General features: G+C 37.4%; 1 protein-coding gene across 1 annotated transcript in view; it reads left to right on the top strand.

Annotated features, from left to right (window-relative positions):
• LOC150098956 (unconventional myosin-Ib-like) overlaps window positions 1-12,793 on the top strand; it is a 574,946-nt gene that overhangs the window by 484,402 nt on the left and 77,751 nt on the right. Inside the window, exon 18 of the mRNA XM_090405778.1 lies at window positions 2,425-2,619. Coding sequence (XP_090261904.1) covers window positions 2,425-2,619 — 195 coding nt within the window. The remainder of the gene's footprint in view (window positions 1-2,424; window positions 2,620-12,793) is intronic.

Below are 12,793 nucleotides of genomic sequence, written 5' to 3'. Positions count from 1 at the left end.
TAAAAATGAAGACAATTAGGAAAGAACTTAGCATTGTTAGTATTCAGGATTGTGTGAGCTGAGCTGAGCTGAGATGAGCTAATCTGTGGTGGTATTGTCACATAAATAGAATTGGAACTGATTAGCAAAACTGTTTGATGCCAAGCAGTGGTGCACTCAGGATTTAATCTTGCAGGGGGGGGAGCACTCAAGATTTAGTCTTGGGGGCAAGTTGAGTAGATGATTTGAGAATACATATTGCATATGACCTATGACATATGACCTGAGCATCTGCAGTGATCGCCAATACATGGTACCCATGCCTGGCCTGGCCTGCTCTGGCCTGGCTTTGGCAAACAAAGTAGTGCTGGGTCCACCCGAGCACTACTTCGTTCACCTTGCATTCACTGTGGCTGTGATTCCCGAGAGCTATAGGGCATTCCCACCTTATGTGACCGCTAATTCATAAGTAGTATAGAAATAGAAGACACGACACAACATAAATAAAAAAAATGAATTTTAATTAGGAAAAGATTTTTGGAAAATTTCCAAGTGCGTTTTCCTTGATGGAAGTTTTTTCACTTGGTTATGCTACCAATTATAGATTTGGTTTAATCCTTCATCCAAGTGTAAGCAAACAAAGTTCTCCTGAACTAGTTTCCCCAATCCTGAAAATACTTCAGGCACAAACTTTGTTTGCTTACACTTGGATAAAGGATTAAATCAAATGTATAACTGGGGTTTTTTCCTTTTTCTTTTTTTGGGGACCAGGGCCACTCCCCCCCCCCCCAAAGATCCAGAGGAAGATGAAGATCTAGACAGATTTATTAACTGCCGCAGAAGACCAGAATATTAGATATGACAATATGGAGCACTGACAAGAAATAGACTAATTTGGAGGAAGATTGTTCATTGTAGTAATGTAAACTTAATCATATAGAGAGTACATATCAGGAAATTAATGGTAATGATGACTTTTTTGGATGTCCATTAAAAGCAAATTGGTTATTATTATTATTATGTGACACCTCCAGGGCGTCCAAAGACTCCTCAAGGGAGGGCACCTACTCTACAGCTCTGTCTCCACCACTCAATCTGCCAACTACAACAAACCACAACTATCATCATCATTATCTACCACTCACCACTGCCATTAGTATTTTCATAGAAAATCAGAAACATTCATGCCCACTGCAGGATTCAAACCCACAGGCTGGAGAGCAGATACATTAACCACTCGGCCAAACCAGACCAGCAAATCATATTATAGGAAAATCATTTATTTTTTATTTTTATCTCTTATAGCCCCTAAATAATGTAGTATTCTGTTCTTTCACATGGCAAGAAAAGATTATTGACCTGTAAGTTGGTTTTTCTATAAACTTCAAGTGATGTGTCACTGCCTGTTTTACTGTGATGACTAAAAAGATAAATTGATTGTTCCTTACTATTTCTGTAATGAGTTTGATGGTGACCATTAAAAAGTATTTGTTGCAGTTATTTTTCTCCTAAAGTATATTGCTGAGGAGTAAAAATATTGATCATATAATGTCACCATATAGAACTGAAGTTTGTTCTGTATACAGTTGATTTGAATCTTGCTCCACCAAACACCACTTTAGTGAATTCATTTACTATTAAAACTACCAGAAATTCCTGAGTTCCATAGTGTCATGTGGTTCAGCTAAATTAACTATAACAAACTATTCATTTTGCCTTCCTCCAATGAGTTCACAGTAATGAGAGGTGACTATGTAGGCTACAGTATCCAAATGTAACTAAAGCGTGTGTATGTCATGTGTTTGGTTTTCTCTTGTTCATCAGCTCTTTCATCCACCTCTGTAGACAAAACTCTAAAATGTTTTGGTCTGGAGAGGCATGGGCAATCAATTTTGTTGACTGACTGACTGATCAGCCAACCAGGGATACCATCATTGAGATGCCACAGGACTGGGAACTAAGTTTCTGACATTGGGTCCTGTTGTAATTAGAACTCACAGAAAACAATGAGTATTGACCATACATACCCAAAAATTAACCGAGTCCATCATATTTCAGTGAACTAGCAAGAATTATCATACTATGCATATTTTTTACTATTATTATTATTGCTGTTGTTCAATACTTCCACATTACAAGACTTTCTGTAGGATGCACATCTTAGACAACACATATTGAACTTTGTCACATATATTGAACACATATAACATTCAATATACTGTACTGTTTGTACTAGAGTGGCTTTATCAGTTGTATTTGTTTTATGTAAAGACTGTTGAATCCCCTCTTGAGAGAAGCAAGAAATAATACAACTTACATGATTAAAAACATGGTAATCTCTTAGCTCAGTGTTATGATATCAAGTTGTGGATATATGCCTGAATCTAGGTGTAATATATTTATTGTACATGCTAATTTGATAATATATTTTGTACATTTCTTTAGAATAACCATGGAATTCTTGCAATGTTGGATGAAGAGTGCCTTCGGCCAGGTCCAGTTAGCGATGAGACATTCCTGTATAAACTAACACAGGCTTGCCAAGATAATCCATATTTTGAAAGTCGTGGATGCCGTAATTTCCTAATGGACAGTACATTACCTCATCATAGTTTTCGGGTTAGGCACTATGCTGGCGCAGTAAGTATATTTAGCGATTGTAAGAATATGAGAAATATTTTGAGCTGTCTTATAGAAATGAGCAATCAGAAACCTCTATCACAAGATTTTCCTATTTTAAGTGAATCTTTTATAGAATTAATGTTACAAAGTGCTAGATATGCAATTTTTATCATGTGTGTTAAATCATCACCTTCAAACCCCTTATGTGGGTATATTTTTAGCTTGATGCAGTTAAGAATAAGATTGCTGTCTCTGCATCTCTTCAAAAAGGCATGAGAAGCAGGGTTTTGCATTTTGAATGCAGAGTTGTGAATGATTGGAATGCCTTGCCTGAGTGTGTGGTGTCTGCAGAGAATTTGAGTGTGTTTAAAGTATGATGAGTTGTGTGTATGATAAAAGGACCTCCTAGTTGAGTGTTTGACTCCAAGGGATCTTGGGTAATAATAATAATTTATATAAGATTATAACATCTACATAAAGAGCTGAGATTAACATCACCAATTTTGATATCAGGTTTAATGCCACATTCCTACATAAACTGTCGGTGCTAGGTTATTTTGCACCCTAGGCAAAGTTTACAAGTGTGCCCCTTATTTCACAAGTGCACCCCTTATTTCATAAACTAAAATGTTTCTAACTGACATTAAACAAAATAAAATTGTCTTTCAGGTTAAATTAATAGGGCTTTTTTTATTTTCTTTTTTAATTAATTTGAAAATTCTCTGTTTTAATTCATTTACAAAAAAAAGTTATAAAATACTGAAATTTATTATTTTATAATGTTAACATTTTAAAATATTTATCTTAACGGAATTTTAAATAGCAGTAAATTCAAATCATTTAGGTAAGGAACATAAAAGAACCAAAAGTTAAATAGTAAAATAGTGTGATATGTGAGGGATAAGGAAAAAGAATCGATACCTAAATCATATATCACTATTTAATTTTGATATAAAAGAACCAAAAGTTAAATAGTAAAATAGTGTGATATGTGAGGGATAAGGAAAAAGAATCGATACCTAAATCATATATCACTATTTAATTTTGATATTTTAGTAAAGTATGAATAAAGCATAGCTTGAAGGTTTGTGTCCCTTCATGGCTTGCACCCTAGGCGGTTGCCTAGTTTGCCTAATTGGTAGCACCGGCCCTGCCTACATAATACTATCCATATCGTTGATGAATAACAGTGGAGATGGTGTGCCCACCTAATCTCTATTGTTATTCATCCATGCATGATTTTATATCAGACCATCTTCTGTATATCTACTGTGTTATATAATGTTCCATTTACACCTTATAATTGCAGTGTTTTGCACAGCTTTTTTCTTGGAACCTTGCGATATGCCTTTTCCAGATGTATAAAATTGAAACACAGATCTTGATTATATTCTCATCATTTCTAAATTGTCTTAAGCTGAAAATCTGAACCTGATAACTGAATCCAGCTTATTCTTCACCAGGTTTCTCATTGACAATTTTTTCATAGCCTCTTCTTATGTATGCTTGCACAAAACTTAACTGGAACACTCAGTAGGGAAATTCCTTTGCAGGAAAAAAAAAAATGGCAGAGCATTGTCATTCCATGACTTTAATTTAGATTTCAGTTGTTTCGTTAAGTGTGAGGTCTGTTATATGTATTCTTTCGATTAAATAAATGATTTGTGGATGATTAGAGCGGATGGAAGAAGGGTGTGGGTGAAGTGTGACCTGAACGAGGATCTGATGAATGCAAATATGAAATTGATGACAGAAAGTGTTAGTAGCGAGAATGTCACAGGGAAAATGAGTGCACGTTTGAAAGAGAAGGATGGTGGGAAAAAGCGGCGAAAAAATGTTAAAAAAATCAGTAAAAAAAAAAGAAAAAGAGTGATTTGAAAACCATAACAGATGTTAAAAGGGACGAAAGTGAGGCGATTGTGGTGGAAGGAAATGAAATTGAGAGAACGAATGAAACTAGAAATAGCGTGACGCAAAAATCGAAAGTGAAAAAAATTGAAAGAATGAATGATGGCGAAAGTTCGACGCATGTTGGACTGAAAGTACAGAAACAAAGAAAGATGAATGAGAGTGAAAGTGAGAAGAATGATAGCGAAAGTTGGATGCATGTTAGACTGAAAGTACGGAAACAAAGAAGGATGAATGAGAGTGAAAGTGAGAAGAGGGGGTCGAGAGTTTGAAAGATTTAATGATAGAGAGAATGTGTCGCAAGATTCGGAAGGTGAATTGGATTGGATGAGGCAAGAAATGAAATGGATGCAGAATGAAATTAAGAGAATTCAGGTAAAAACTATAAAAATAAATCATGATGGCATGAAAGAGTTAACGAAAGATGAGCGAGTGGCGTTATATGGCGACTCCATTATTAAAGGTGTGCAAGAGGATTGAATGCACAAGGTATGTTTTCCAGGTGGTAAAATGAGTAGAGTGATTGAGACATTGGATATGAGGCAGAAGTGGGCAAAAGAGTTAATAGTATTAATTGGTACAAATGATTTGAGAGAGGACAAAGAGCGTGTCAGAATGGATATCAGGAGGCTGCTTGGAAGGATAAAAGAGAATAGTGTGACAGGAAGGGTAGTCAGTGTGTTGCCTAGATATAACTGTGGTGAAATGAGGTGGAGAGCAAGGATTATGAATGATATGCTGGCTGAAATGTGTGAGGAGATGGAAGTACAGTTTGTTAATGTGTGGAATGAGTTTGAGGGACGAAGTGAGCTGTATGGGAGCGATGGACTGCATTTGAGTGGTTGTGGGATGAGTCGCTTGGAGAGACTGCTGCTGGAAGGTAGAGAAGTGAATAGAGAGAATGAATCAGATCAAGAGGGGAGTGATGTGGAAGAGCAGCAGAGTAAGACAGGAGATTTGAAGAGGTGGAAATGAATGGGGAAGTGAGTGGTATGAGTATAGAAAATGAGAGAATGGGTGTGCAAGAGGAGCAGGGAAACAGGGAGGCTCAGGGTGGACAGGGGTACACAGCGTGAGAAAGGTGGATGCTCCAAGGGGAGGTGAGAGCATGTGTAGGCAGGAAAGGAATGGGATGACCAGGGATCAAGAGGAAACAGTTGGAATTGAAAAAGGTTCAAAAATGAAGAAGCAGAAAGGGAAATGGCCCCAGTCGAGCATGGAGAGATCACATCGAGTGAGTGGTATCAGTGGAACTAGCTGTATATCCAGAAATGAGCTGTTGTGTTTATATACAAATGCTAGAAGAATAAGAAACAAGACAGATGAAATGGTTGCACTAATTGCGTCTGTTCACCCAAAGATTGTTGGAATAAGTGAGACATGGTTGGAAGAGGATGACATCCTGACAGGAATAGAGATGGAAGGGTATGATGTGTTTAGTGAGGATAGAAGGGGTAAAAAGGGAGGGGGAGTGCTATTGATGATAGAGAAAGAGTTATGTCCATACAAAGTAGAGATGAAAGAAGGAATCATCCACCAATTGGTGAGAGTGACCATGAGGTGATTACCTGGGTTGTTGCCAGCAGTGCATGAACCCCTGTAAGAAAAGGGTATATCTAGAACTACAAGGGTGGTGATTATGAAGGGCTCAGGAGACAGCTTGCTGGTGTAGCGTGGAATGAGGAGTTAGCTGGGAAAGAAATCAACGCAGTTTGGGGGATTTTCAAAAACTATCTAGTAGATGCAATGTCTAAATGTATAGCATGGGTGAGAAGGTTAAATAAGGTAGCTGTGATATCGATGAATAAAGAGATTAAGCATGCGATACAGAGAAAAAGGGCATTGTGGAGGCAGCATAAGTGAAGTGGAAATAACCAATTTCATGAGGTCTACAAAGACCAGGCAAGGAGGGTGACTTGGTTGGTGAGAGTAGCTAAAGAGAGGTATGAACAGCAGTTAGCTAATGAAGCCAAAAAGAATCCTAGGGAGTTCTTTCGATATGTAGTCAGCAAAAGAAAGAATGATTATGAAAGGATGACATTGATTGGAGAAAATGGTATAAAGACAGCTGTTGCAGAATGTGTGGTGGAAATACTTAATGAGCAGTTCATAAAGATCTTTCAATCTTGTGAAAGTGACTTCATGGAGAGATTGAGAGCAGTTGATGATGGGGAGGAGAGACTGACTGTAAGTGAGTAAGAGGTGTTTGGGGAGTTGAGTAAACTAGATGTAAATAAGGCTGTGGGACTTGATAATATATCACCATGTATTCTGAAGGAATGTGCGAATTGACACCTGCCTTGACATATTTTTTTAATACGAGTTTTGCACTTGGTCAAGTTCTTAAGGAGGGCAAGATTGTGCCACTTCATAAAGGAGGTGATTGGACTCATACATCAAACTATAGGCCTATCTATGTGTCAGGTGTTGTGGTTAAGATTTTGGAGAAACTTGTGAGAACTAGGATCCATAGTTGGGTTGACAACAATGGTATTATCTTTGATGGACAGCATGGATTTTCTAAAGGGAGGTCATGTTTTACTAATCTTACTTATTACAATAAAGTGACTGCTTCCTTGGACAGAGGAGAAGGATACATGGTAATATACTTGGATTTCGCAAAGGCTTTTGATAGAGTACCTCATGATAGATTGGCAGTCAAACTAGAGCAGATGGGGTTGGATATTAGATTAGTGCATTGGATTGGAGACTGGCTATCTGATAGGTATCAATAAGTTGTGTATGGGGGTGCGATATCCAGGAAAAGGAAAAGTCACTAGTGGAGTGCCTCAGGGGTCTGTTTTAGGACCATTACTGTTTTACTTGTATATTAATGATATTGGCGAAGATTTGGATGGAGATATTCAGTTGTTTGCAGATGATACAAGGTTGGGACGAACCATGAAGAGTAGTGAAGATGTTGTGGCCTTACAAGAAGACTTGAATAAATTGAGTGATTGGGCATGGAAATGGAGATGTGAGGTCAACGTTGCAAAATGTAAGGTTTTAAAATTTGGAAAACAAAGATGGGATGCAGAATTTATGCTTGGTGAAAATATATTGTTGGAGGTAGAGGAAATAAGAGATCTGGAGGTGATAGTGTATAAGGATCTAAAATTTAGGGACACAAATTGTGAAACAACATAAAGGCTTCTGGCAATGATGCAGAGGACACTGCCGTGTAGAAGTAGGAGATTCTTGTTCCATTGTATAAGGCTTTGATTAGGCTGCACATGGACTATTGTGCCTACATTTGGTCACCGGGTTTTCAGAAGGATGAAGAGATGTTGGAAAGGGTCCAAAGGCGCCTGACTAAGGTAGTTTCTGACCTCTGGAATGTCAAGTATGAGGAAAGATTGAGAAGATGTAATTTGCAGTCTGGCGGACAGAAGGAAGAGGTGGAGATATAATAGAGACCTACAAGTTGGTAAGGGGTTGCTATAGGATCAATAGTGGAGAAGTTCTCCAGAGAATAGTGGGAGATCAGGGGAGAACCAGAGGTCATCCCTGGAAACTGTATAAAGAGGGTGTGACCAGGGGAGTGAGAGGCAGGGTTGTGAATGATTGGAATGCCTTGCCTGAGGTGGTGTCTGCAAGGAGTTCGAGTGTGTTTAGGAGACGGTATGATGAGATGTGTGTGTGTGTGATAAAAGGACCTCCCAGATAAGTCTTTGACTCCATGAGGTCTTGGGGTAATAATAATAATAATAATTCTCACACTCAGACTTGCAAAGGAATTTCCCTACTGCATGTTCCAGTTCGCATTTTATTTCATCCTTTCAGAGATGGTTACTCGGAGAACTTTACTTGAATAATCTGGAATTCAACCCTGTGACCAGGCCTTCTGAATTAACTGAAAAACTTACTTTAGATATTTTTCAACATTTCAGTTTTTTGATGGTTTTTTTTGTACCTCAAGTATTTATATATACTCATTGCATTCCTCTTGAAGATTTTCACCACTGGTTTGTCACATCTTGTTTCATTTAAGTCTTTCAAAATAATTACTCCAAGCATTTAGAATATTTTTATCTTCAGTTTTCACATCAGCTTTCCCATCTTTGATTCCTTTTACAGTACTCTTTCCTACATTTCTAAGTTGCTGTTGTTTTTTTCCAGTCACCTCTAGAACATTTTTCCAAGTTTTTCACAACCTCTTCATTTTGTCACTTTTGCATCTCTAGAGACCAGAGTGTACAAAATTTTCTGCATATATGGTTTCTGCTACATCTAATTGACATCTAGTTGACAGATGAGATGATCTGCCGAGATAGTATTAAATTGCTCATGAAAGATGTGGAAAAAAAACACCAGGCACGCAGATTGGGATTAGTATTTTATATCTCCAAAGAAAAACATCAGGTACTTTGGCAGTTCACAGGAATGCTATATATTAAGTTCATTGGTTATGCGTGTAGATTCAAAGAATGCTACATTGTCCAACCTGAATTAACAAAAATCAAGGACTTATTTTAAATCTACTCAGTCAGCTGTTTATTGGATTGTGATAGATGTAATAAAACTCAATGTCATATGAGCCATGCTTCTGGCAGCTCAATGTGATGTTCACCATCAAGTTTTAAGATTATTCTATGTATGGTAGTTATTTTTGGATATCAATCTGATAATACAAGCTTTTTTTTTTTTTAATAATACAAATTTTTATTTAATCCTTAAAATGCATGCAATAAGGCATAAGAAACTAGTTGATTAAGCAATTTTTTTCATGTTGTTTACTATTTGCGATTTTTAATGAATATGCCATAATGATGACTCACACCACTGAAGTCTCAGTTAAGGTATTTCCTAGATCATTAGGTAGTAATTAAATAGCAGTATTCTAAGCACTGAGCTGTGCTGCACATTACTAGTCACCTGCTTTCTCCTGTATTGTGTTCTTCCATATATCACTCTTTAGTATCTGTCTGCTATCAACCACTCTCATCTATAAAGTGTTGCTAGTGTCATGAGTTAATGTAGTGGCAGATTTGAGCTGTGCTAAAAAAAAGTGTTTTTAATTAGTGTATAGTGTGGCTTTTTGTAGCATATTGTGTGCATTTTTTTCAGTTGGATACAAGTGTCCTTCAGTGGCGATGGTGTTGAAATTTTTTGTTGTTTATATAGTGTTTTGCTACTTGTTTGTTGTACTGCTTCAGCTTCTAAAGATGGCATCCATAAAGAAACGTACGCCAGCTGCCGGAAGGCTTCTATACAAAAATCTGGCTCTGCTTTGGATTTTTTGCCGTGGATGTGATGCAAAAACTGCTACATATATATATATATATATATATATATATATGTGCATCAAAAAATGTGAAGATCTGTGAACTGTTTGGGTAAATTAGAAGAAGGAAAGCGTTAATGTACGTGAAAAATGTCTGGGTAGATTAGAGCAATCAGAAATGGGAACAAACATCAAGACCGTAGTAGAAGAGTTTCGGCAGGAATTAGTGAAAATGAAAAGCAAAATGAAACATCTGGAAGATGATATTAAGCATCTAAAGGAGAGATTAGCTGATGATAAGGAGAAGGAGGAAAGTTAATATTATGAAGAAAGTGTCAAAGGATAGTCGTATATCAGTGTATGAGGGACTCGATCATTAGAGGTGTGATTACTAATAAAGTGCATAAAACATTCTTTCCTGGTGAACAATGAAGCAAATAACCGATGTGTTGCTTCAAAAGGGTATAGTGAAAAGAACTTATATAATCTGCTATATGAGTTATATTTAAGTAACTTTATGGGTGCACCTGTTTGACAACTCGTATAGCAGAGTATATAAGTTCTTTTCGCTATACCCTTTGGTATTAATTTGGTCTAGCTACTCACTGATGAAGCCTCAAAAAAGGCTGAAACCGGTCTGGGCAGTGACCTCCTGCCATAATGTAATAATAGCATACATTTCCTAGGAAATGTGTTTTTACATTATGGAAAATACCAAGAATAGCTATTAGAACTTTACCACCTTTGCTTCGAGTTGCCCAGTATTATACTACATACTAGGACTACTTGCATTAGCTCACACTAGTAATTGCCGATATTTTTATAGTTTATTATATTCGGCATGAAACTCTCTGATTCCAATCTTTGAGTTTCTTATTCGGTTTTAAAACAATGTGAGATTTAATATTCCCTTAATTTAAATAAGGCTTGTTACGTTTGTACACAAATGTAACGAACTTTGGAAAAAGAGAGCTGAGCTTGTTGCATTGATTGAGGTGGTATACCCAGAAATAATTGGAATAAGCGAAAGTTGGTTGTCTGAGGAGGATGTGATGTCAGGAATAGAACTAGAAGGATAGAAATGTGAAAAGAGGAGGAGGGGGGGGGAGTGCTGTTAATGATTGCAGAGGAATTGTGTCCACAAAGTGTGGAAGTTAATGGTGCATGCACAGATTTTGAATCTGTGTGGTTTGAAGTTGAAATAAACAGGTTAGTATATCTGATAGGATATTGTTATAAGCCAGGGAATGCAGAGAAAAGGTGCAGTATGAGATGGGATTGGCAAATTAGTTGGGCATGTAAAAAGAAGGTGATACTGATGGGAGACTTTAATTACAGGAATATAGACTAGAAGGAGGAGATAGTGTATGGGAACAAGGAGAGCAAGTTTGTGCAATTTCTGAGAGGTAAGTATCATGAGCAGCATGCAATTGAAATAACTAGAGGCTTTAATGTTTTGGATTTGGTGATAACTTCACAAGATATAGTTGTTAATGAGGTGTTGACATTGCCACCGGTTGATGAGAGTGATCATGAGATACTTGTTTGGGAAGTGATGAAACAAGAAAAGGTCATTACCAAAAATAGATATATGTGGAAGTATAAAGCAGGTGATTATAAGAAGCTCTGCAGTCAGTTAGCATCAGTTAGATGAGCTGAGCAGAAAATATGTTGGCAATGCAAGGAAATCAACAAGGCAGTATCTGATAAAAACAATGTATGACTGCATACAAACTGTTAAGCAAGTAAACAGAGTAGGAGTGAAATGGATGAACAGTGAAATAAAGCAAGCTGTTCCGGAAAAGAAAATGTTATGGAGGAGGTACAAGACAGTAGATGGTGATCAGATCCATGAAGAGTATAAAGTGCAGGATAGGCGAAGAGCATGGTAAAGAAAGAAAAGGTGCAGTATGAGATGGGATTGGCTGGTCAGGACAAGATTAATTCAAGGGAATTTTTCTGCTACATGGCAAGCAATAGGAAGAATAATTATGGCAGATTAACAATTGTGGGATAGTCATACCAGCAGACTAATAGCTGCAAAGGATAGAGTGGAATTATTGAACGAGCACTTTATCAGCATATATCATGCTGGTGTAAACGATGAAGAGGAATATATAGAAGAGAGGCTAGTATTAGGAGAATTGATAGTGAAAGAAACATTGGTGTATCAGATGTTGGTTGGGTTAGATGTGAATAAGGCTGTGGGAATGGATGACATATCACCACATATTCTTAAGGAATGTGAACCACAGTTGGCTACGCCTATGACCTGGTTATTTAATCAAAGTCTTGCGGTGGGTAGGGTTCCGAAGGAGTGGAAAGAAGGCAAAATAGTACCACTCCACAAGCATAGTTCTAATACAGACGTCTGCAACTATAGGCCAGTCTTTATAAAACTGTCGTTGTGGTCAAGGTGTTGAAGAGATGGATATGGCATTCTTTATAATAGTCAGCATGTATTTGTGAAGGGTAGGTCCTGTTTTAGTAATTTACTTACATTTTATGATAAGGTGACAAGTGTGTTAGATAAGGGAGAATCATATACAGTGATATTCTTAGACTTAGCAAAAGTGTTTGATAGATTACCTCATGATAAGTTGGTGTACAAGCTATGGATAGTATATTGTTAGATTGGCTCTCTGAATGATACCAGCAGGTTGTATATGATGGAGCAGTGTCTCAAAAAAGGAGGGTAACCAGTGGCATGCCCCAGGGTTCTGTTCTTGGGCCCCTGCTGTCTAACTTGTTGGTAAACGATGTATCATGTGGACTTGGAGATCTTCAGTTATTTGCTGATGATGAAAAGTTAGGAAGAATTATAAGTAGCACTGCTGATGTTAATTCCCTTCAGGAAGATTTGAATAGACTTTTTATTATTATTATTATTATTATGTAACACCTCCAGGGAGTCCAAGACTCATCGAGGAAGGGCACCTACTCTGCAACTCTCTGTTTCCTTCAACCACAGCTACCTTCATCATCTACAACCAACACGATCTATCGCCGACCACCACTACTATATTCACAGACTATCACAAACATCCATGCCTATGTTGG

The sequence above is a fragment of the Typopeltis vanoorti genome, chromosome 15, assembly GCF_054136105.1.
Source record: "Typopeltis vanoorti isolate ZY-2024b chromosome 15, IOZ_Tvanoo_1.0, whole genome shotgun sequence".
NCBI lineage: Eukaryota > Metazoa > Arthropoda > Arachnida > Uropygi > Thelyphonidae > Typopeltis > Typopeltis vanoorti.
Note: the sequence above shows the minus strand (reverse complement) of the source record. Positions and strands in the feature narration are given on the sequence as shown.